This window comes from Lepus europaeus, chromosome 8, assembly GCF_033115175.1.
Source record: "Lepus europaeus isolate LE1 chromosome 8, mLepTim1.pri, whole genome shotgun sequence".
Classification (NCBI taxonomy): Eukaryota; Metazoa; Chordata; class Mammalia; order Lagomorpha; family Leporidae; genus Lepus; species Lepus europaeus.
Window position 1 is genome coordinate 71104605 of NC_084834.1, and position 26565 is coordinate 71131169.

Below are 26565 nucleotides of genomic sequence, written 5' to 3' on the forward strand. Positions count from 1 at the left end.
TGGGATGCCGGCACTTCAGGCCAGGGCTTTAACCCGCTGTGCCACAGCGCTAGCCCCGGTGGACTGCAAATTTGTATTGTTCTTGTAAGTCAGAGCAAAGAAGAAAATCCAAGTACTTAAAATGACTTTCATAATGAGGCAACATATTAATGAATTGCTAGATTTACCTAAAAAGGAAAAATGGTCTGTTATGACCTTTATAACCTATTGTCCAGGTGAGGCATTAAGACATTGATATAGGCCAGTGCCATGGCTCACTAGGCTAATCCTCCACCTGTGGCGCCGGCACCCTGGGTTCTAGTCCCGGTTGGGGCACTGGGTACTAGAGAGGTTGCTCCTCTTCCAGTCCAGCTCTCTGCTGTGGCCCTGGAGGGCAGTGGAGGATGGCCCAAGTGCTTGTCCCCTGCACCCGCATGGGAGACTGGGAGGAAGCACCCGGCTCCTGGCAAAGGATTGGTGCAGCGCACCGGCCATGGCGGCCATTAGGGGAGTGAACCAATGGAAGGAAGACCTTTCTCTCTGTCTGTCTCTCACTATCTATAACTCTCTGTCTCTCTCTCACTGTCTAACTCTGCCTGTCAAAAAAAAAAATATATATATATATAAAGACATCGATATAGCAATGGAGAAAATAATCAGTTGCAAATTTTATAACCTGTTGTACAGGTTATGCATTAAGACATTGCTAAAAAAAAAAAAAAAGTTTTTGGTATGGGTATCTGAGGTAAGGCCCCTGGGCCAGACATTCCCCACCCCTGGTGTGGGGTTTTGCTAGTTGCACACTCCATAACAGATTCTTTTTTTTCTTCAATGATTTTAGTAATTTTATTCAGTCTTGCAACTATTTACCATAAGTCACTTTTACACCATTTTCATCACCCAAATAAGATCTCCTGCCCACTACATTCATTTGCATTTCCTTTCTGAGCCCCAGGAAACCAATAATCTTTCTGACTTTATTAACTTGTCTAGAATTATAGAATCCTATAATACATGTTCTTTTGTTTCTGGGTTCTTTGACTTAGCATAGTTTTTTTTTTTTTTTTTTAATTATCAGCATTTATTTTTTTTTTTGACAGGCAGAGTGGACAGTGAGAGAGAGAGACAGAGAGAAAGGTCTTCCTTTTTGCCTTTGGTTCACCCTCCAATGGCCTCCGCGGCCTGCGCGCTGCGGCCGGCGCACCGTGCTGATCCGAAGGCAGGAGCCAGGTGCTTATCCTGGTCTCCCATGGAGTGCAGGGCCCAAGCACTTGGGCCATGCTCCACTGCCTTCCTGGGCCACAGCAGAGAGCCGGACTGGAAGAGGGGCAACCGGGACAGAATCCGGCACCCTGACCGGGACTAGAACCCGGTGTGCCGGTGCCACAAGGCAGAGGATTAGCCTGTTGAGCCACGGCGCTGGCCTTAGCATAGTTTTTTTTAATTTTTTTTTTTCATCTTTTTTCCCCCCCAGAAACCTTTTATTTAAAGAATACGAACTTCATACATTTCATAATTACATCTTTAGGAACATGGATTCTTCACATGTTACCTGCTCTGCTACGCACTTTCTCTTTTTTTTTATTTTTATTTTTTTCCCAAAGAAACCTTTTATTTAAGGAATACAAACTTCATTCATTTCATAGGTACAATTTTAGGAATATAGTGATTCTTCCCACTGTACCTGTTCTCCCACCCATACTCCCATCCCTCCTCCTCCTCCCTCTTCCATTCCCAGTCCCATTCTCCACTAAGGTCCATTTTCAATTAACTTTATACACAGCAGATGGACTCTATACTAAGTAAAGAGCTCAACAATTTGCATGAAAAAAGAAATAAAAGCAAAATACAAAACACTCTTCAGCAGTTGAGACAAGGGCTGATCAAAGTCAGTGCATCTTGAAGTTAATTTTACTTTTTTTTTTTTTTTAGAAACTTAATTAACTTTAAAAAGCACCCAAGTATGATACATACATCTTTTGTGAGCACTTAGGCATAAGTATCATTTGTGAGACCTAAGAATATGTCTTAATACACTAAAAGGAAATAAATCTTTCAGAACAAATTTTACTGTTAACTCTAATAATACAACTCTTTGATGACAGAAATCCTGCATGGGAAGTTAGTGCACAGTGACTCCTGTTGTAATTTTAATAATTAACACTCTTATGTATGAATTCTGTGACCACCCGAGGCTCTTGACATGAGCTGCCTAGGCTATGGAAACCTTTTGAATCCACAAACTGTCAGTATTTAGACAAGGCCTTAAGCAAAGTGGAAGTTTTCTTCTCCCTTCAGAGAAAAGTACATCGTTCTTTGATGACGAGTTCTTTCCATTGGGGTCTCACCCACCGAGATCCTTCATGTAGGACATCATTGGCCACAGTTTCTTGGCTTTCCATGCCTGAAAATCTTGTAAGATTTTTAGCCAGACCAGAATGCCAGAAAGGGCTAGTTCTGATGTCACAGTGCTACTTAAAGCGATTGTCATTCTGTGAGTCTGCTGGGTGGACTGCTTCCCATGTTGGAGCATTCACTCCTTTTTAATTCTATTATTATTATCAGACACTTAATCCTATTTATATGATTATTTTGTCACTTCTATCTATATGATTGCTTTAACACTAATGATGATACTTTTACCACCAAGCCTAAGGGGATTTGGGATCCCATGGCAAATTTTTAAACTGTACCCTTAGAAGTAAATCCTTAGGATTGTATGCAGAGGCTGGCACCACGGCTCAATAGGCTAATCCTCCACCTTGCGGTGCCGGCACACTGGGTTCTAGTCCCGGTCGGGGCACCAGATTCTGTCCCGGTTGCCCCTCTTCCAGGCCAGCTCTCTGCTGTGGCCCGGAGGTGCAGTGGAGGATGGCCCAAGTCCTTGGGCCCTGCACCCGCATGGGAGACCAGGAGAAGCACCTGGCTCCCAGTTTCAGATCAGCACGGTGCGCCGGCTGCAGCGGCCATTGGAGGGTGAACCAATGGTAAAGGAAGACCTTTCTCTCTGTCTCTCTCTCACTGTCCACTCTGCCTGTCAAAAAAAAAAAAAAAAAAAAGGATTGTATGCAGAAGTATACAGCTTAAAATTTACAAACGTCATAATTACAACTTTACTAACATTGTGGTTCTTCTCACCATCTGCCCTCCCACCCACTCTCCCACCCCTCTTCCTCCTCCCTCTCCTATTTTTATTCTTATTTTTTTAGTAAGATCTATTTTCAATTAACTTTATACACATTTGATTAACTCTGTTAAATTTAAATAAAGAGCTCAACAAATGGTATGGAAAAACAAAAGTCTCTCATTAGTGTTGTATTGGAGTCTATGTCTCCCTTTAGATCTATTAACATTTCTTTTAAATAGCCAGGTGCCCTGTAATTGGGTGCATACATGTTTAGTATAATCATATCTTCCTGTTGAATTGATCACTTAATTGTATAGTCCCATTCTTCATCTCTTTTAACAGTTTTTTTTTTTTTTGTTAAAATCTTTATTGTTGTGCATAAGGAGTAAATAACTGAGTTAGCATAAGTGTTTTTGTAAAGGTCAATTGTTCTAAAACATCCCAGTCATTTCAGTTGCAATTACTTTGATAATCTGAGAAGTTTCTACTCCATGGTCCCCACAGTGAACAGTGAATGGCACTGTCTCAATGATGTAAAGCCACATGGTTTGGGTTTGGGCTCCACTTAATTGTATCCTCAAAGAATTTTTATTTGGTTCCACTTCTGCCCTTATTCTATTCTTGCTTTGGAGATAGCTTGTCATTGTTAGTCCTCTTTCCTTCGTTCCCTCTGCTTGTTTGGCATTATGTGTGACATGTAGTCTGTTTTAGTAAAGTTGTGTTTTCATTTGCTAGGTTAGCCCAGAAATCAGACTTTTGCTTTTTTGTAGATCATTTAAAATGATTCAAGGTAATACTATTTTCTTGGCATCTCAGTGGCATGGGCATTTTGATTTCAACAGTAGTACGCATTTCACTAGAATTTGAGAACTTGATTTATTTTTAATAAGTTTAGGAAGATATCTTTAAAAGAAAAAGCCAATAAAGCATGAAAGCTGTTAACAAATCTAGTCTTATTTTGAGCTTGAAATTTCAGTAGTGTTTAGAATCCTCCCTCATGATAAATCATAATGCATCCATTTTTTTATTTTTTATTTATTTATTTATTTATTTTGACAGGCAGAGTGGACAATGAGAGAGAGAGACAGAGAGAAAGGTCTTCCTTTAGCCATTGGTTCACCCTCCAATGGCCTCCGCGGCCGGCACGCTGCGGCCAGCGCACCGCGCTGATCCGAAGGCAGGAGCCAGGTGCTTCTCCTGGTCTCCCATGCGGGTACAGGGCCCAAGGACCCAGGCCATTCTCCACTGCACTCCCAGGCCATAGCAGAGAGGTGGCCTGGAAGAGGGGCAACTGGGACAGAATCCGGCATCCCGACTGGGACTAGAACCCGGTGTGCCAGCGCCACTAGGCGGAGGATTAGCCTGTTGAGCTATGGCACCGGCCACATCCATTTTTTTAATTTGGAATTGGTTATCCAGAAATTTTTCAGTAATTGCTGGTAAAAATCAAGATCACAGTTATTTTAACTATGGATTTTTAAAGTCATGTGGAGAATAATAAGGTAACTAAGGATCTATGTGATAATATATTCCATGTATGTATCATATACGTTTCAGCCTTAGTGTGTGTGTCAGCCAGGGTTTCATCAGAGAAACAGAACTAGCAGGAAATATGTGTGTGTGCATGTGTGTGTGTGTAAAGAGAGAAAGTTAGTTTAATGCTTGATTGCTTTGACTTGATCTGTGGGATTGTTGAGACTGGCTAGGCAAGTTTGATGTCCATACAGCAGGCCATCAGGAAGGATAAGCTAAACTGTTGGGCTGGGCTGAGACTGCATTCTTTGGGCAAGATTTCGTCTTCTTCAGTAAGCTTCAGTTCTGTTCTTAAGGCTGGTCAACCGAGTTATAAATCACCCAGTTTAGAACATTCTTCCTTACTTAAAGTAAACTGATTATAGACTTAATCTTTTTTCCCAATTAAAAAAAACCCACATTTTTTCTTTTATTCCTACCTCTTTGCTTTTCATCTTATTCAGCTCCTCTGTTTTATCTTTCTTGCTTAATTATACACTGTTTTCAGTTTCTTCTCATTGACTTAATCCCTAGAGTTCAGGCTGGACATGCTACATAATACTTGGCATTCATTAAATCTTTATGAAAAGAAAGATTCTTCCAAAGTTCCTGAATGTTCTATTCTTTAAGTTCAAATTCGTGTCACATTTGTTTTTCATAAATAATGCCACTACATTGCTGATTTATATTTGGCACATTATGATTTCCAAATATTTTGTTCTGTGAAACTATATTGTTTTTATAACAAACAGAAATTATTTTCATACAGTGGTTCAGGGTTTCGGAATAAAGATTCCCTAATAATTTCTTGAAAAAACATGTTCATATTGGAAACACTGTTTTGGTGTACATTCCATTACCTTGGGGAGAAACTTCAATACCCTGCCAAGGATTATGGCTCTGCAGTATTAAACTAACACTTAAAAGTTCCATAGAACCTTGAACTATTGGCAAACTCTAAATGATGATATTTTGAGAGAGTTTCCAGGAGAAGAATGACGAATTTTAGTCCAGTGCCAAACACACACTTTGGAAATTTCTTACAGATACAGAGACTTAATAATTTCCAATTTAAAACAGTTAATTTGAGGCCATGTTGTGTCATAGTAGGTTAAGTTTCTGCTTGTGATGCCAGCATTCTATATGGATGCCGGTTCGAGATCCGGCTGCTCCACTTCCTATCCAGCTCCCTGCTAATGCACCTGGGAAGGCAGTGGAAAATGGCCCAAATGCTACTGTTTCATTTTCACCAAACCTTCTCTATTCAGTTACCACAATTCTCAAGCACATTGCACATTTACTTCTTCATAGTGTTTCAATCTGGCGTTATGTTTTTATCTCCCCCCCCCCCCCTTTTTAGGGAATTTAGAATTCATTTTGCCTAAATACTCACAACACCTGCATTTGTTTTAAACCAAACTCCTGAAATAACTTTATCAAGTTCCCAACTGCTTGTAAACTCAGTTATATATATATTTTTGCTCCTAGTAGATTAATTCATTTAAGAAAAATTATATCATGTTAATCACTAGGAATACTTTGTGAGAAAAACAAAACAAAAGATAGGGGCTGGCCATTAGAACTGTGCAGTTATCTTAAGAGACTTGATCAGTTGGAAAATCCAAATTATACCATAATATTCATTGTGAGTACTACCATTTTATATTTAATTTAATCTCAGCAGGCCCCATAAAGCCAAGTCACTTTTCTATTCTTTCTCTGTGGTCATGAATTAGAATATTTTTACTTTCCTCAAGTTTCTAAACTATGTTTCAAAACTCTGTTTTTGAATGAAACACCTGTCTCTCGCTCTCCGATTTCTCTTTCCCTTCAAAATTTCTCTTCATCTTCATCCAATCTTACTTTGCCAGTCTGTTTCAGAAAAAGAATCATTTTTTTTTTTCTCAAGGTCAACTTTCCATCTGTTTTTTTTTTTTCCTGAAGCATGTAAGAGAAACTATAGAGGAACACATGAGATAGCAAAGGATTTTTATTTAATGCATTGGTTTACTAGACACTTATCCTACTTTATTCGGTGATGATGTGATTAATATAGAGTTTGAAAAGCTCTTTTAAAATATTGTTTGTATCGTATCTTACTGCGTTCAGTGGAATATATTGTTTTTGCTATTAAATTGTTGTATTAATCAAATATAAAGTAGATTTGCTTTGTCTTACTCAGAAAGACTCGTTGTGGTGGCTGAACACTGTGAACGGAGTCTGGAAGACTTGCTTCGAGAAAGGAAACCTGTGAGGTACTGTGTAATAGCACAACAATTAAATGAATATTAAGACACTTAAATTAAAAGCATAAACTGACAAACAGGCATTTTAACTGGAAACTTCAGGGCTTTGGTTTCTTTTGTTACTTGTTTAATGATTTAATCTAGATACAAATTTTCATTTTGGGAAATTTAAAGCACAAGCTATAGAAAAATTCAGTATTGAGATTTTCCAGTGTTTGACGTTCATGAGATAAGCATTCTCCAAAGTACTTGACAAGTAATTCCTCAAAAGAATATACACACACTGAAGTCTTCCTAGTACTGAACATTTACTAGCTAATAGTTATTTTCCTGAAAGGGAACATGGTGACTTTTCACTGTATACTGGTATTCCTAGTGTTGTAGTAAACTGTTTTAAGCAAAGGCTATGTTGAGGAATAGGAGAAGTAACTATCATGACTTCGTAGAATTTAATGATGCAGTTCAAATCCAAGTATTTCAATAACTCAACAAATTTACTTTCTATATCTTGGCAAAAAGTGAATGTGATCTAATTGTTTATAACATACATACATTAAATAAGTGTCTTATGCATTTTCTGAAATTATCCTAAAACTATCAAAATCTTGCTTTGGTTTATGAAGTTGCACAAAACCAATAAAAACTACTTTATATTTATAGTATTGTAATGGTCCATTCCATTTTTTTTTTCTTTTAAGATTTTATTTATTTGAAAGACAGGGTTACAGAAAGAAAGGAAGAGATAGAGAGATCTTCTATTCGGTGGTTCACTCTCTAAATGACCACAATAGCTGGGGCTGTGCCAGTCAGAAGCCAGGAGCCTGGAATTCCATTGTGGTCTACCATATGGGTGACAGGGCCCCAAATATAAGGGCCTGCTTCCACTCCCTTCCTAGGCACATTAGTAGGGAGCTAGATTGGAAGTGGAACAGCCAGGACTCAAACTGGCATTCACATAAGATGCTGGCATCATAGGCAGTGACTTAACCCATTGTGTTACAATGCTGGCCACTAAAAGAATATTCTTTATCTCACTGTGTAATACTTTTTCATTATCACAATATTCTAGATGAATATAAATCTAATTATTCTTTACTCACTGTTTCAGATTTATAAGCCATTGCTGCTAAAAATTCTCTATGAAAGTTATTTGGCATCAACACTGGAAATCAGTTGTAGCTACAATTGATTGTTATCTAAGAAAAAATATTTTAACTAAGCCTAGGTTAAATTTGTGCAAACACTTACAATGCAATGTGTATGATGAAAAAGTCACTAACTAGCTAAGCAATCTTGGACTAGTCTCTTTATGATTTTTATTTAATTTAAGGGTCATTCTAAAGCAAGTTATTCTCAACTTGACATTTTATTTAAAAGCCATATATCTGATAATGTGTTGATACCTTATTTTTGTAAGTATACATTGTTTTATTATGCTAATATATTAGCTAACTATTGCTTCTTATCTACATACTAGATTTCTTGACAAGAGTCCATGGCACATCTAAGTGTAAAATTTTAATACTATAACTTAATAATCTAAATTTTAGAAGCATCTATTTTATGATACACCAATTGCACTCCTAGGAATAGGGCCTCTTTAAATGTATACTAGGTGCCTCACTCTAATCCCAGCCCTGCCTATGTTTTTAACCACAAGAACAGAAAAATACATGTCCACTATAAGGCTTTGCATAGTATTGGTCCTAGAAACATTCATATTAGCTCCAAACTAGGAAGAACTCAAACATCCATCAATGGAAAAATTGATAAATCATGGTATTCTACTTGATAAAAAAGAATGAACATAACACATGGATGAAACTTAAAAAGGTTATGAACAATGTACACCAAAGATGTAAATATTATTTATACATAAGTAAAATTATACCTCAATTTAACAAACACCTGTTGAGTTATTACTTGGTTTGAGTTCTGAATTGCTCATGTAGAAACATATGTCATTAAAAGAGATGTTTATTCATTGGATTACATTGCCTTCTTTGCATTTCTTGGTTTTTAAAATAAATAGTATATATTAGTTATTGTTTAACAAATTACATCAATACTCAGTGACTTAAAGCTGCAGTGAACATTTATTATCTTATATAACTTCTCTGGGTTTGGAATTCAGGAATGGATTAACTCAGTAGTTCTAGCTCAGTGTCTCACAAGGTTGCAGACCTCTGAAAGCCTGACAGGAGATGGATGATCTGTCTAAGATGGTTTTTCTCATAATAAGGTGCCAGTTTTGGATGGGAGGCATTAGCTCTTCCTTTTGCTGAGGTCTTTTCTACAGGACTCTTAACTGGTGGTTGGCTTTTCTTAAGAGTGAGCAATCAGAGAGAGCAAAGCAAAGTGGAAGCTGCAGTGTGTTTTGTGACCTAGCCTCAAAAAGTTCACATTGTCATTTCTACAGAGTCCTGTTGGTTTCACAGGCCATTAGCTCAATTCAAGTGTTCGAGGACACTAAAGAATGTGAATCTTAGGAATCAGGGGCCATCAGAGACCATCTTGAAGGCTGGCTACCTCAGAAGTTTTAGGTACACAGGAGTGAGTTGCTAAAACAACATTAACACTAACTGAATAATAATTTGAAGTTCTTAAAATTATTTAGTATTCATTTACAGTATTTGAGACAGAAGAAAGAAATGAGTTCACAATATGAAGAGGTGGTAGAGTGCTAAAGGAATATCCAGAAATACCAGGATAGAATGTGGTCTTCATAGGCAGCACTCTGTGATAGTCAGAATTACTCTACATCCTGAAAATTGATACAACCCATGGTCTTGTGCTTTCAGCAGTCCCAGAGGGTCTGTAGCTACAACTCGAGTAGTCTTCTGATCATCAGGATGATGGGATCTCTAGAATGTTTCTTCTGATTTCCACATTTTACTATCTGCCTGTATGTCCTTCCTTTGCCTACTTAAAAACAAACAGGGGGCCGGTGCCGTGGCTCACTTGGTTAATCCTCCGCCTGCGGTGCTGGTACCCCATATGGGTGCCGGGTTCTAGTCACAAAGACCTGAAAAGATTCCTTTATGTTCTGTGTAAAATAAATTTAAAAAGAATATTATAAAACTTAAGTGCCATGAAAGACAATATGAGTTTTGCCCTTCATTATACTCATGTTCATATATATTTGTAAAGAATGTGTGTCCTTCTGTAATACTCATATGCAAACAAACCCAAAGGCATTGAAGAATGGTGGCATCTTTTTACTGTGAAAAATATTATTCATCACTATGAGATTCATCTCTAAAACAAGGATAAAAAGGAATGACAATGGGCCATTGATGTGTTGCAGTGGGCTAAGCAACACCTTGTATTGCCAGCACCCCATAACAGAGTGCCAGTTGAGTCTCAGTTACGGCATGTCTGATCCAGCTTCCTGCTAATGAGCCAGGAAAGGCAGTGGAAGATGGACCAAATGCTTTGGACCTCTGCTACCCATGTCAGAGACTAGAATGCTGTTCCTGGTTCTGGCTTCAGACTAGCCCAGACCTGGATGTTGTAGCTTTTTGGGGAATGAATTAGCAGATGGAAGAGCTCTCTCTGTGTCCCTCACACTCACTCTCAGTTTCGCTCTCTGTCTCTCCCTCACTCTCCTTCAAATAAATAAAAATATTTAAAATAGAACGACAAAAACTTTTCATGAGATACTAGATAAAATCTTATCAGCTATAGCTAAGACCTGGAACCAACCCAAATGCCCATCAACAGTAGACTGGATAAAGAAATTATGGGACATGTACTCCATAGAATACTATACAGCAGTAAGGAACAATGAAACCCAGTCATTTGAAACAAGATGGAGGGATCTGGAAAACATCATGCTGAGTGAATTAAGCCAGTCCCAAAGAGACAAATATCATTTCTTTTCCCTGATCGGCGACAACTAACTGAGCACCAAAGGGGAAACCTACGGAAATGAAATGGACACTATAAGAAACAATGACCTGATCAGCTTAGGTCCTGACTCTAGATATAGAATGTAATACTTTATCCTTATACTTTGCGTTTCTGTGTGGGCACAAACTGATGAGCTCTTTACTAATGATATACTGAAGTGATCCTCTGTATATAAAGAGAATTGGAAATGAAAAAAAAAAAATAACAACCTGGTATTGAAGGGGAAATGGCATAGAAAGTTAATTAATTTGAAAAAAAAAATCATGTGGGTTCTCTGTCTTTAATGTGCTGTACATTGCTATTTGATGCTATAATTAGTAATCCAATGGTAGTTTTTTTCACTTTGTAGTGCTATATGGGCAAAATGTTGAAAACTTTACCTAATATATACTAAGCTGATCTTCTGTATACAAAGAGAATTGAAAATGAATCCTTACATGAATGGAAGGGGAGAGGGAGCGGGAGAGGGGAGGGTTGCGGGTGGGAGGGAATTTACGGGAGGGGGGAAGCCATTGTAACCCATAAGCTGTACTTTGGAAATTTATATTCATTAAATAAAAGTTAAAAAAAAAAATATGAACAAAAAAAAAAAAAATCTTATCAGCAAAACAATATCAACTGTATCCTTATGAAAAAAAGGAAAAAGGGTAGATTTGAGCAAAAATGATGAAAATTTGTCTTCTGAGTCATGAACTTCTTTTTGCAAACCGTTTTATTTTGTGGGGTTTATTTGTTCGTTTCGTTTTTTTTTATTTGAAAGGTAGAGTTAGACAATGAGAGCGAGAGACAGAGAGAAAGGTCTTCCTTCCATTGGTTCACCACCCAAATGGCCACAATGGCCGGAGCTGTGCCCATCCAAAGCCAGGAGCCAGGTGCTTCCTCCTGGTCTCCCATGCGGGTGCAGGGACCCAAACACTTGGGCCATCTATCACTGCCCTCCTGGACCACAGCAGAGAGCTGGACTGGAAAAGGAGCAACCGGGACTAGTACCCGGCACCCCAACCAGGACTAGAACTTGGAGTGCTGATGCCACAGGTGGAGGATTAACCAAGTGAGCCATAGCGCTGGCCCCAAGTTTTTATCTGATCCATCCATCTAAGTTTTGTTAAGAACTTTCCCACATATTTGGATTACATTAGTCTCTAATAGCAGAGCAAGTTTCATGTGCAAAGTTGATGTACTGCAATTTTAATTCATTCTTTAACCTATTTAAGGAAAATGAGAAAATGTTCTTATAAATTAGTTTTCTTTACTGCCAAAAGTAAGCTGTCTGCACCTGTAAAAAGGCTGATGCAAAGTAAACAGGAAATCTTCTATTTAGATGGGATTGCAATATGAGACCCATCTGTCTATAACTGTTATAAAACTGTAAGCTGCCAGTTGTCTGGTAGTTGTTCACAGTAGATTTTCTAAGAATAAGCATCTTTCCAGATATATATTTTACTTGATTTAATTTTTGGAAAAAAAATCTGTGTTGAATTGATAGGACAGGGAATATGGAAATGAAAATTAGAGATTAAAATACTGTGTCAATTTACTAAATGTGTTTGTGCATATTTATTATCAGACTAAAAAATATTGTACTGCAATATCAGAGTAATACTTTGCATTGCTAATATATTATAACTTAAGATTCTCATAAAGTGTCAGATCTCACTAGAAAATCAAGTATTGGGGCTGGTTCTGTGGAGTAGTAGGTTAAGCCTCTGCCTGCGGCACTGGCATCCCATATGGGTGCCAGTTCCAATCCAGGCCTCTCCACTTCCAATCCAGCTCCCTGCTGATGGCCTGGGAAGGCAGCAGAAGATGGCCTAAGTGCTTGGGCCCCTGCACTCACATAGAGGACCCAGAAGAGGCTTCTGGATCCTAGCTTCACATCTGCCGCCATTGTGGTCATTTGGTGAGTGAACCAGCAAATGGAAAACCTCCGTCTCTCCCTCTATCTGTAACTCTGCCTCTCAAGTAAATAATAGATCTTTTAAAGTGATAATTGAGTATTATCTTTCTTTATAGTTTAATATCCATAAAATTCATTTGAGAATTTGTGTTATCCAAACAAAATATCGTATTTGTGCTGTGACCTGGAGGCATTTTTTAGTCCGTTCAGGCTTGAATATAAGTATTTAATTTTGGCAGAGAGTTGCAATGTTTCCAGTGGCTTTTATATGTTACCTGGCCAAGGTTCTGTTTGTCATCTTTCTATCTACTTTTGATTAAATGATCAAAATTATTTTTTGGAAGCAGAGACATGGAATTAAACTCCTATCTCCAATAGGATTTTTTTTTTTAAAAAAGCACAGCATTTGAAAGATTATTTTGAACTCATCTCATAAGTTGTACCTGTGCACCTACTTAACTGTTTCCCTTAAAGCCAGATTCTAGACACTGAAAAGTGGAGAAATGTAGAGATCAACTCTTCTTTGAAATATTTTCCAGTGAGTTTTTAAAAAGAGATTATACCCTCATCACTCCTATTAAAGCAAACCTGAGGGAATGGTTTGCCTTTTAAGTCTAGGTGCTATATGGAAAGTGTGTCCCTGTTGTGTAGTGTTATGTATTCAGGGCACACTTTTGCTTAATCTATAAAAGTACCAGCAATGCAGTTCATAGTCAGATACTCAACAGAGTTTTGGCAATTGCTATAGAGTTTCTACATTATCCTGAAATTTGCAAGTGAAGGCGGAGTGGGTAGTGAAGGCATATTTCTTTAATAAAATGTAGTTTGTCACATGTTTTTAGAGTTATGGTTTTGAAAATTTACCAGAATACCATCAGCAATGCAGAGGTTATACATGGATGCTCTGATGGGAAGCAGACAGTATCTGCAGCTGTTTACTGGCTTGATGGAAAACATGGTATGACTTACTCGGTTGAATAAGTTTTAGTTGCCCCTGTTAAAACATTACCTACTCACCGAATGAGATATTCCAAAGAATTTGGACACATTCTGGAATGTGGTCCAAGGTTGAATAATGAGCCACTGGTCATTGTCATCTGAAATAGGTAGTACATATTATTTTAGGACATAAGCTGATGGCAGAAATTAAGGCTCTCATACTTTTTTTTCATTCCATTTGAAATTATGGTAGTATGGTCATGTAAATTAGAGTCTCATATCCTGATCTATATTTTCCTGCCTACCTTACCTGCTTTGTTTAAAGAAGGAAAATAATATCAAAGTGTGTCCTTCATGCAAGCTTGGAATTTTTTTTTTAAGATTTGTTTATTTAAGATGCAGAGTCACAGAGAGAGGGAGAGACACAGAGAGAGAGAGAGACAGAGAGAGAGAGGAGAGAGGTGAGAGGAAAGAGAGAGGAGAGAGCTCTTCCATCCACTGGTTCACTCCCCAAATGGGTACAACCAGTGGAGCTGCGCTGATCTGAAGCCAGGAGCCTATTCTGAGTCTCACATGGGTGCAGGGGCCCAAGTACTTGGGCCATGTTCTGCTGCTTTCCCAGGCAAGAGCAAGGAACTAGATTGGAAATGGAGCAGCCAGGATCCAAACCATTGCCCAAATGGGGTGGTGGTGCCACAGGCAGAGGCCTAACCTACTACAATGTAGCACTGGCCCCAGGTTTGGAATCTTGGGCAATTTTTTGCCTCTGCTTCTGTTGCGCTATTGGTTCCTAGTCCAGTATTTTAAATAAAACCTTAGTAATAATTCCCATGTCTCTAGTGTCTTCTACTTTCTATAATTTATGCTTTTGCTAACAGCTTGACTATTTCATTGAAGTATTCTCTTAACTGTTCTTGATTTTTTAGTTTCTAGCTGCTTTTATTTTCCCTGCTATATTAAACTACATAAAGATCATTATGTGTGGCCGGCGCCGCGGCTCACTAGGCTAATCCTCCGCCTGCAGCGGCCGGCACCCCAGGTTCTAGTCCCAGTCGGGGTGCTAGTTCTGTCCCAGCTACTCCTCCTCCAGTCTGGCTCTCTGCTATGGCCCAGGAAGGCAGTGGAAGATGGCCCAAGTGCTTGGGCCCTGCACCTGCATGGGAGACCATGAGGAAGCACCTGGCTCCTGGCTTCGGATCAGTGCAGCGCCGGCCATAGTGGCCATTTGGGGAGTGAACCAATGGAAGGAAGCCCTTTCTCTCTCTCTCTCTCTCTCTCTCTCTCTCACTGTCTAACTCTGCCTGTCCAAAAAAAAAAAAAAAAAAAAAAAAAAAGATCAGTATGTTCTCTGATAAAAAATAATTTGGTGGCTTTATTTTATTTTATTTTATTTTGAAGAAAATACACTGTATAAGATCTTCAGTGTAACTCTCTAGGTGATTTGCAAATATGTTAAATTGTGCCAATATTTTTTATTGTTACCAGTGAATAGTTGAAGAAATTGAGTACCAGTGGACTGAAATATTCCTTGAGCACTAAATATTGCCTGTTCTCCCTACAGTATTATCTACAATCTTTAGCACAGTATGTAGCATTTATTCTAAAATTAATATTCTTTTCTCTGTCTCCTTTTGTACTCTACCTCTCAACCAAAGCAAAATTACATTCCTCCTCCAAATTTGTGTTACATTTTGTCTCCCTAGTTGTAAGGTATCTATCCCCCGTTGAGTTATAATTGTTTCCTTGCAAATATAGAATTAAGGAAGGAATGGTTTGTCTTCCCTAGTTAACATTTTTGACACACATACATAATTAAATTAATTAATTTATTTTTCTATCTCCTTTCATTCTTAGCATAAAAATTTTCATACAATAAATGTTTTGGTTAATGAACTTTTTTTTAAGCTTTATTTATTGACTAGAGAAGCATAGTTACAGAAAGAGAGAGGGAGAGACACAGAGAGAGGTCTTCCATCTGCTGGTTCACTCCCCAAATGGCCTCAACTGCCAGAGCTGGGCCAATCTGAAGCCAGGAACCAGGAGCTTCCTCCGGGTCTCCCATGCTGGTACAGAGGCCCAAACACTTGGGCCATCCTCCACTGCTTTCCCAGGCCATCAGCAGGGAGCTGAATTGGAAGCAGAGCAGCCGGGAGTCCAATTGGCACCCATATGGGATGCCGACACTGCAGGTGGATGCCTAACCCACTATGCCACAGCTCCGGCCCCTGAACTGTTGAATTAGTTATATTTTTATTTTAGTCATGCAGTTTAAATTATATTGTCTACTATATTGCTTTTCATCAAGTGCTATAGTTTTGTTTCACAAATGAATTTTGGTGAAAGGATGATGCAAATATGATCTTTGTACTTTATTTTAAATTTTCCTGGAAGTGTTATTTAAAATGGAATAGTTTTCACAGAGGAAACAAAATGTCTTATATTCTTTTTCATGGCTCTGGGGAATAATCTACTTCTAAACTATCTTCAACACCAGCAATGGAGAATTTCTTACACATCACACATTTCACTCATGCCTTGAATTTCTCTTATTTCCTCTATTTCTGAGTCCTAGACTCAAATTTTAAAGAGTCATGTGAGCTAAGACCCTCTCAGATCATCCCCATTCCTAAATTCAAGTGCTTTATAGTATAATTACATCATGTGAGTAAAATCCATCATATTTATAGTATTGAGGATTTTTCAAGGTGTGTACATCAGGGACCAGGGATCTTGGAAGCCATCTTAGAATTGCATCTACCATGGTTTGGTTAGTAAAAATTTGGGAAACTGTTTGAGGCCTCTTTCATAATAGTAAATCATAATAGTTGAAGTGGTGGGAACTGTGGTGTTATGGGGTTCCTAATACCACACAACATACCCGTTTATTTGCTAAGAACTCAAGGTACTCTGAAGTCATTATACTGATAGTTATGCTGAATTATGGCAAAAGAATACAAAAAGAAAACTAGTGAAAGGAAAAGGCTTATGGAGAAAAGTATGGAAGAAATCAGGCTCAAGCTTCCCAGTGTCACCCTCCAGGACATAGCTGCTTAGTTTTTCCAGCAAATATCTCTAACTACACATTCAAGGTGTTGGCTGTTAGAGAAGCTTGCCTTAACCTGGGTGTGAAGGGTTTTCATTGGGAGTGGGTCACATAGGCACATAGTACCTGTCTGTGTGATTGACTGATGTTACTGAAGTTCAGACCCCTAGAAAGTATGCATTCAATATAAATCACAATGTTTGCACAAATTTTCTAAGCAAGCTGGTGGAGTATGATTGAAAACTTGAAGTGGGCAAACAGCTTTATCAAACATTCCAAGAACACAACTCCCAGGAGCTTGTCAAGCACTCTCCAGGAACACATAATTCTTAGAGATGAGCAATGTTTGATGACTGGTGAGATTTCTTTTTGAGGCAGCATTAAAGTAGATTTTTACAGCTGCTTCCAGCAACTCATGATGTTATGACTTTATAAATGAATGGTTGTTGATCTTGTTCAGTTATGGTTTAGATAAAGACAGTTTTGCTTTTTCTTTCACATGTTTGTATTAATTTTCTATTGGCTGCTGTAACATTGCCACAAATTTAGGAGCATAATGCAATACACATTTTTCCATCGCTTAGTTCTGTGGGTCAGAAGTTCAGTAAGCTTGGCTGGTTTGTCTGCTTCAGGGCTAACATGGCTGAAATCAAGGCATTGACAGGGCTACCAACCCTAGAGGTTCTGTGGGGAAATCTATTTCCAGGCATACTCAGATGGTTGGTATAAACATGCAGTTGCAGGATTGACATATCTGTTTCCTTGCTGGCTGTTGAGCAGGAGTCATTCACTTACAGAGGTACCAGCATACCTTGGTTTGTGGCCTCATTTCTTCATCTTCAGAGCTAGCAGCAGCAGATTTTGTCCTTCTCATGCTTTGAATCTTTTTTTTCCTGCTGTCCTCTCTGAGTGTTCTGCTTTGCTTTTTTACATTTAGATGTAAGAGACTGTGTGATTATATTAGGCCCAGCTGGATCATTTAGAGTACTCTCCCTTTGATAAGGTTAGCTGATTAACAACCTTAATTCCATCTACAGTCATTTCTAAGCAGTACCTAGACTAGTGGTTAAATAATAAAAGGGCAAGACTCTTGGGAGGACATCTTTAGAATTCTGCCTATCATGTTCTTTACACAAATAAGTACTGAAGTTTTTCTTCACTCAAATCTAAATTTCATGTTGTTAATTATGCTTCAATTTCTATAGCATGCCGAAATGATAGCAGTTCTAATCCTTTCAATAATTAGGAACATATTTAACCTCTTTATTGATGTAAGAAATATTTCTTTTTTCTTAAGCTGCTACTTATCTTCAAGGGGGAAAAAAAGCCTAAATTTAATAGAGTTTCAATTCAAACCTTTTTGTGCGCTATTTTCCAGAATAATTAAAGTAAACCTTGTGTTTTATTAAAAACTTTCTTGAGGAACTGGAACTACCTTGGTTGCAGAAAACAATGGTTAGCAAATGTTTGAATATGTGATAGAAAATACCATTTTACATACTCTGATAAGCCAGATACTCTTTCAACTGAAATTTTTACTGAAATATTAGATGTATTGAATTTGAAAAGGAATTAGATTAAGGACTACAGTGAGGTAGAAGAGACAGGGTTTGAGATGGGCAATATAGGTAACAGATTGTAAATTCATTTGCGTGCAGATACACAATTTAAATGAAGTGAACTGACCTAGAACTGTGTTAACCTGGAAAGCATGAATCACATTGAAATGGCTAAGTTAATGCCCAACTCCTTTCTCATATTGCAATGTGAGAATGTAGATTGGTGTTAAGTGTATCTTTTAGATTTTCAAAAGAACTAAGAATCTGGTTTCTTAAACAAAATCTCTAAATTTCTAAATGTTGTTGAATAATTTAAAGTTTTAAAAACCATGATCTAAACAAATCAAAATAGGAAGAATTGGGCTAATAGGCAAACAATATGCAACTATCTGATAAAAGATGTTATCAGTAAAGGAAGGTAATATTTATGTTTTGTCTGAATTAAATGGATGAAATGAAAAGCATTTGGTGTTTATTAAGAATCATTTGCTTATTTTAACACATTGGAAGGAGAAAGTAAAATGCCTGCATTCCCAATTTTTCCAGGAAGCTGAGAAATTATATATCCTTGAAAGACTAATTTTTAATAGAATGATCTGAGAATGATAGGTGTCATCTGTGCTGGAAATTATTTTCACCTATGAAAACTTTCAGTTAGAAAAATCATCTGATTTGAATTTAGCCGCAGTGCTTTTCCTTTTAACTAATTCCTTCAATAAGTGAGAAATTTTCAATGAACTAACTCAGGTAAGAGATCTATGCTTAGGAGTTACACTGACTTCAAGGGAACTCTTTGAATTTTATTTTGTGGTATTGTCTAAATGCATAAATGAGAAAAACCAATAATGAAGTTAATCAGTATAATTTCCTATTGGGAAGTCTTCGGAGAGCAGAAACTGCTGAGTTAATAAATAAGATGCTAATTTAAAGGGACTATAATTAAATAAGCACTTGGAGTCAGGCTAACCAGAGGCTCAGAGGTTTGTTGTTTTGTTTTTACATTTTAGCCATGATTTGGTGTTTGTTCCTTTAGTTATTTATGGTAGTAGGGATTATAATTTGCATCCTTAATTTATCAGTCTTCCATGAGTTAATTTTACGCCACTTCACATATAATGTAGGAAAATTCCAACAGTATTCTTCCAATTCCTCTCCTCCATCTTTTGGCTATTGTTACACACTTTACATTTTATATTTAATTTTACATATATTATAAATCTAATTTTATGTTGTTATTGTTTCTACTTGAGATGGCTTCCTTAAAGACCTTAAGAAATGAGGGAAAAATTATTTTACATTCTACTCTGTATTTACCATTTCCTGAGCTCTTTATTCCTTTTTTTGATCCAGATTCCATCTGGTATCATTTTCTTTCAGCCTGAAAAACATCCTACTCAGATGCCAATAAACTCTTAAAAATTTTGGTCACCTGAAAATGTCTTCATATCATCTTGTTTTTTTTCTTGGCTAGCATTTTATGACTCAAACATGGCACAGTTGAAAGAATTGTACACTATACTTAGATTCCAAATTAACTTTTTGCTATCTTTGCTTTATTATGTATCTATATAGTCTTCAACTCATTAATTTATCTTATCATTTTGATGCATTTTAAAGTAAGTTACAGGTATGAATACACTTCATCCCTAAATATTTCAACAGGTATATCATTAACTGGAGTGGCAATATGTGTTTATATTTTACTTTTAGGTAAAATTTAAATTCAGTGAAGTATAAAAATTTTTAGGTGTGCCATTTGATGAATTTTAAGAGCTATATTCACAAATGTAACTCAACTACATATGAGGTGTCTTCAAAAGTTCATGGAAAATACACATTATGAAAAAATTAAGCATAGAATTAAAAAATCTCTGCATCAAAATATACTTATTTTTACTCCGTTTTTCAACAGACTTCTTGAAGTACCTCTGTGATAAGAATAGATCACTATCATCAAACTAGAAATTTCCCTATGGTCCTTCCCAGTAAATCTGTTCCACTTCACTCCCACAAAGGGCAACCACATTTCTGACTTTTTCATCTCAGGTTAGTTTTGCTTATTGTAGCACTTTATACAATTCTGCCATACATTTTCTTATGCAAGAGTTCTTTTATTCAGCCCAATGTCTTTGAGTCTCCCTTGTGGTTTCACATATTTTAGCCTATTCCTTTTTTTTTTTTTTATTTCTCTGGTATATTCCATTTTATGAATATACCATAGTTTTGCAGTTTTTATTGATAAACTCTTGGTCTGTTTCCAAGGTTTTTGGCTGTTGTGGCTATAGCTGTTATGAGTGTTCTTGTAAATCTTTTTTTCTGGCCATATATTTTCATTTTTCTTGAGTAAATAGTAAGTATATCATTGATGAGTTATAGGGTTGGTATATCATTAAATTATAGAATGCCACCAGACCTTATCTCGATTATTCTGCCTTTTACATTCCAGCCAACAATATATGAGAGTTTTAGTTCTTCATCATTCTCCCTAACAATGGTATTTTTAGCCTTTTAATTTTAGCCATGGTGAATTGTACTGAGTAAAAATTGTCTTCTTGTAGATTTAATTTGCATTCCATTTTAATATGCTTATTGGAAATTCATATCATAATATACAAAAAAAGGAATTTGTGTTTCTTTTAAAAAACATACCATGTGATTCTATCATGTAATGAAATAACAATATCATGGAAGCCAAGAGCAGATTATTGTTGTCAGGGGTGAAGTAGATTTCAGGACTTGCAGAAAGTGAGTTTTGACTATCAAAAGGTGCAAAGATGTCTTTGAGGCAGTGAAAATATCCTAGATCTTGACTGTATTGGGGTTAATATACTGATTGTCACATTGTAGAATGGTTCTGCAAGATGTTACCCCTGGGGAAAACTGTGTAAAAGATATCTGGATCTGTATTATTTCTTGCGTGTGAATCCACATTTATCTCAAGATGATTTTTTAAATTGTTATGCTAAAATAAAAGAAGCCTGACACACCAAGCCAAATATTATATGATTTTTTTGTGTGATGACATCAGCATGTCATCATATGAGTACTAGTTCATGTCCTGAATGTTCCACTTCTTACCCAGTACCCTGCTAATGGCTTGAGAACATCAGCAGAGGAAGGTCCAAGTGTTTGGGCCTCTGCAACCTATGTGGGAGACCAGGAAGAAGCTCCTGGCTCCTGGCTCCTGGCTTCGATCTGACCCAGTCTGGGGCATTGCAACCTTCTGGGGAGTGAAATAGCATATGGAAGATGTCCCTCTCCCTCTCTATAGCTCTGACTTTCCAATAAAAATAAATATTTAAAAAAATTGACTTAAAGCTAAACTAAAGTGAAAAACATAACATTTTAAAATAATTTTATTTTACTTAATAATTTAAAAATTGTTTTCCTTTCCTAATAAGGCTATCTGAATATTTTTCATTAATTTTGAAAAGAATCTGGGTTTAATACTTTCTCTAGCAATCCAAGTCATACTCTGTTTTCAGGGCATTCTTTTATACTGTGGTGTTCATGAATGTCCGAGTTTATCAGAACTGAACATATTTGTCAGCTATGCTTGTACTTGCATTATTATCATCTTCACTTCCCATTTTGTTTTAGTTTGGAGAGGGAAGGGTGGGGTGTATATCTTTTATCCATGACAGTTCTATATGGTGGTCCCTAAATCCACTTATCTGGACTTTACTAGGTGACTTAAAATGAATAATTTCATGAAGGAAGCCTACTGTCAACCCTTCTATTGACTGAAGATAGAAACCTTTCCCTTTGGATGCTTTCCTTACTTGATGTAACATATGGACTGCGTGGGAGTGCGTGGGTCACTTTCTGTGTTCAATACTACAGTGCATATTTCTTATTTTTAGGTCAAATGTTAGCATAAACATAATATGTGCTAGCTGTATCTCATTGGATATGTTAAATGTCTCTGTGTGCACCTAGAAGATATAAAATTAAACTAGTGTAAAAGAAAACAGTTTAAAATCTTTACTTAGTATAGAGTTGATCTTCTGTATATAAAGATAATCAAAAATGAATCTTTTTTTTTATTTAGTAAATATAAATTTCCAAAGTACAGTTTATGGATTACAATGGCTTCCCCTCCCTCCCATAATTTCCCTCCCACTCGCACCCCTCCCATCTCCCGCTCCCTCTCCCATTCCACTCACATCAAGATTCATTTTCAATTATCTTTATACACAGAAGATCGATTTAGTAGATATTAAGTAAAGATTTCATCAGTTTGCACCTACACAGAAACACAAAGTGTAAAATACTGTTTCAGTACTAGTTATAGCATTACTTCACATTGGAAAACACATTAAGGACAGATCCCACATGAGAAGTAAGTACACAGTGACTCCTGTTGTTGACTTAACAATTTGACACTCTTGTTTATGGCATCAGTAATCTCCCTAGGCTCTAGTCATGAGTTGCCAAGGCTATGGAAGCCTTTTGAGTTTGCCAACTTTGATCTTATTCAGACAGGGTCATAGTCAAAGTCCTCCCTTCAGAGAAAGGTACCTCCTTCTTTGATGGCCCCATTCTTTCCACTGGGATTTCACTTACAGAGATCTTTCATTTAGGGTTTTTTTTTTTTTTTTTTTTTTTTTTTTTTTTTTTTTTTTTGCAAGAGTGTCTTGGCTTTCCATGCCTTGAGCCAGATCCGAATGCCTTAAGGGCTGATTCTGAGGCCAGAGTACTATTTAGGACATCTGCCATTCTATGAGTCTGCTGTGTATCCCGCTTTCCATGATGGATTGTTCTCTCCCTTTTGATTCTATCAGTTAGTATTAGCAGACACTAGTCTTGTTTGTGTGATCCTTTGACTCTTAGACCTATCAGTGTGATCAATTGTGAACTGAAATTGATCACTTGGACTAGTGAGATGGCATTGGTACATGCCACCTTGATGGGATTGTGTTGGAATCCCCTGGCACATTTCTAACTCCACCATTTGAGGCAAGTCCGATCCCAATTGTACATCTCCTTCCTCTCTTATTCCCACTCTTATATTTAACAGGGATCACTTTTCAGTTAAAATTTAAACACCTAAGAATAATTGTGTGTTAATTACAGAATTCAACCACTAGTACTAGAACAAAACAAACCAAAAAATACTAAAATGGGTAAAGTATTACATTGTACATCAACAGTCAGAACAAGGTATGGGATGGGAGAGGGAGTAGGAGGTTGGGATGGTTTGGGGGTGGGAGGGCGAGTATGGAGGGACAAACCGCTATAATCCAAAAGTTGTACTTATGAAATTTATATTTATTAAATAAAAGCTTTCTATAAAAAATAGAAATAAAAAAAGAAAACAGTTATATTCCTGACACTTTGTGATTTACTAGAACATTAATCAATTCAGTCTGATAAGGTTATATTTAAAAAGGAAGGCATTTTTATGTATTTTTACTTATGAATTTATTGCTTGCTGACTTTTTGAATTCCTTATTCAAAGTATTAACTTTGTCAGATGCATCACTTGCAAATATTTTCTTCATTGTGTTTGTTGTTTGTTCACTCTTATTGTCTCCTTTGCTGTCCTTCTTAGCTTGATGTAATATCTATTTTTACTTTTGTTGCCTGTGCTTTTTGGGGTCTTATCCAAAAAGGAATTGCCCATGCCATCCTCTTGAAGTGTTTCTCTAATGTTTTTTTCTAATAGTTTCAATTCTTCAAATTAGATATTTGATCAATTTTTAAAAAGTTTTATTGAGAATTATATGTATTCATGAGCTGCAGCACACTTCAGTACATGTGTATAATCTATACTGATCAAATCAGTATTCTTTTTAAAGTGTTGTCCTTTTATTGTAGGCATATTTTGTATATTCTCTATTCACTCTGTACTATTTTTTTATTTTTTTAAAGATTTATTTATTTATTTGAAAGTCCACAGAGAGAGGGAGAGGCAGAGAGAGAGAGAGAAGTCTTCCATTTGCTGGTTCACTCCTCAGTTGGCCGCAACAATGGCCAAAGCTGCACTGATCTGAAGCCAGGAGTCAGGAACTTCCTCTGAGTGTTCCACACAGGTGCAGGGGCCCAAGGATTTGGGCTATCTTCTCTCCCAGGTCACAGCAGAGAGCTGGATCGGAAATAGAGCAGCCGGGACTTGAACTGGCGCCCATATGGGATACCTCACTGCAGGCGGCAGCTTTACCCACTATGCCACAGCACCGGCTCCGTGTACATATTTTTAATTATATTATGTCACAAATATTTGCTGGCAGCTTGGATTTCCTGTTTACTTTTATTTATTTATTTATTTTTTTTTGCCAGGCCGAGATAGACAGTGATAGAGAGAGAGAGAGAGTTACAGACAGAGAGAAAGGTCTTCCTTCTGTTGGTTCACTCCCCTAATGGCCGCCACAGCCGGCTCTGCACCAATCTGAAGCCAGGAGCTGGGTGCAGGGGCCCAAGCACTTGGGCCATCCTCCACTCCTTCCTGGGCCATAGCAGAGAGCTGGACTGGAAGAGGAGCAACTGGGACTAGTACCCGGTGCCCCAACCGGGACTAGAACCCAGGGTGCTAGGAGCATTATAGTTTTACATTTTATGTAGGATCTATGATCTGTCTCATTTTAATATTTGTATATAATATTCAGGTTAGTTTTTGCCATATGGATATCTAATTGGTCTAGCTCTGTTTGTTTAAAAGTCTTTCCATTTCCTGTTGGATGGCTTTGGTGTTTTTATTGAAAATTAAATGGCCATGTAAATGTAGGTCTGTTTCTAGGCTGCATTGTGTTATTCATCTGTTTTTCTGTCCTCATGCCAACACATACCATCTTGATTACTATAATTTTATAGTAAACCTTGAAGTCAACAAGTATAAGTTCTCCAGTTTTGTTGTTTCAAGATTGCTTTAGCTATTGTTGGCTGTTTGCATTTTAAGTTTTATGATGAACTACTGTGTTTCCAAAAATGTTTCTTAGCATTCTGATTGAGATTTGTTGCATCTATGGGTTGCTTTGGGAAAAACTGAAATCTTCACAATATCAAATCTTCCAGTAGATTAACATATTTCTCTCTAGATTTTTAAGTCTTACTTAATTTCTCCAGCAATATATCATAGTTTACCAAGAAATTTAGTTCTTACTTTTCTTTAAATTTATTCCTATCATTTTTATAACTATAGTTAAAATTGTGTTTTCATGTCATTTTCCAATTGTTTTATGCTAGTAATATGTGTTTTATCATATCAACCATGCTTCTTGAAATCTTGCTAAATTATTATTTCAAATAGTTCTTTTGTAAATTCCTTAGGACCTTCTACATAAACATTGAATAGAAATATGTTTACATCTTCTTTTTGTTGGAAATATTTCTGTTTTATATTTATTTTTCTTTACCTATTTCACTGGATAAGGCCTCTACTATGATGATGAATGCAAGCATTGATTGGTCATCCTTTCTTGGCTTTTTTATCTTAGTGGAAAAATCTTACGTATTTCATCATTGTGTATGATGTTAGCGGTAGTGGTTTTTTTTTTTTTTTAAGAAAGCTTTTATTTAATGAATACAAATTTCAAATTTCATAGGTACAGCTTTAGGAATATAGTGGTTCTTCCCCCAATACTGGCCCTCCCACACCCACTCCTGTCCCACCTCCTACTCCCTCTCCCATCCCATTCTTCATTAAGATTCATTTTTAATTGACTTTATATTCAAAGACCAACTTTGTACTAAGTAAAGATTTCAACAATTTGCACACACACATACACACACAAAATATTAAGTACTGTTTGAGAACAAGGTATACAGTTAATTCTCATAGTATAACTCATTAAGGACAGAGGTCCTGCGTGGGGATTAAGTACACCCTGACTCCTGTTGTTGATTTAACAATTAACACTTTTATTTATGACATCAATGATCACCCAAGGCTCTTGCCATGAGCTGCTAAGGCTATGAAGCCTTTTGAGTCCACAAACTTCATCAGTATTTAGAAAGGGCCATAAGCAAAGTGGAAGTTCTCTTCTCCAGAGAAAAGTACATCCTTCTTTGATGGCCCCTTCTTTGCACTGGGGTTGCACAGAAATCCTTCATGTAGAACATTTTTTTTTGCTACAGTGTCTTGGCTCTCCATGCCTGAAATGCTCTCATGAACTCTTCAGCCAGATCCAAATGCCTTAAGGGCTGATTCTGAGGTCAAAGTGCTCTGTAGGGCGTTTGTCATTCTATGAGTCTGCTGTCTGAACCACTTCTCATGTTGGGACATTCCTTTTTAATTGTATCTATTTTTATTACAAGAGGCCTAGACTTTTTTATGTGATCCCTTTGACACTTAATCCTATCTATATGATCAATTCCACACTTATTGTGATCACTTTAACACATAAGATGGC

At 37.1% G+C, this 26565-nt stretch overlaps 1 protein-coding gene across 2 annotated transcripts in view; it reads left to right on the forward strand.

The window, feature by feature from the left end:
• Positions 1-26565, forward strand: part of TBCK (TBC1 domain containing kinase) — a 259648-nt gene that overhangs the window by 7280 nt on the left and 225803 nt on the right. For both annotated transcript variants that reach the window (XM_062199774.1, XM_062199773.1), the window contains exon 3: positions 6801-6873. In XM_062199774.1, the coding sequence (XP_062055758.1) occupies positions 6801-6873 (73 nt within the window). The remainder of the gene's footprint in view (positions 1-6800; positions 6874-26565) is intronic.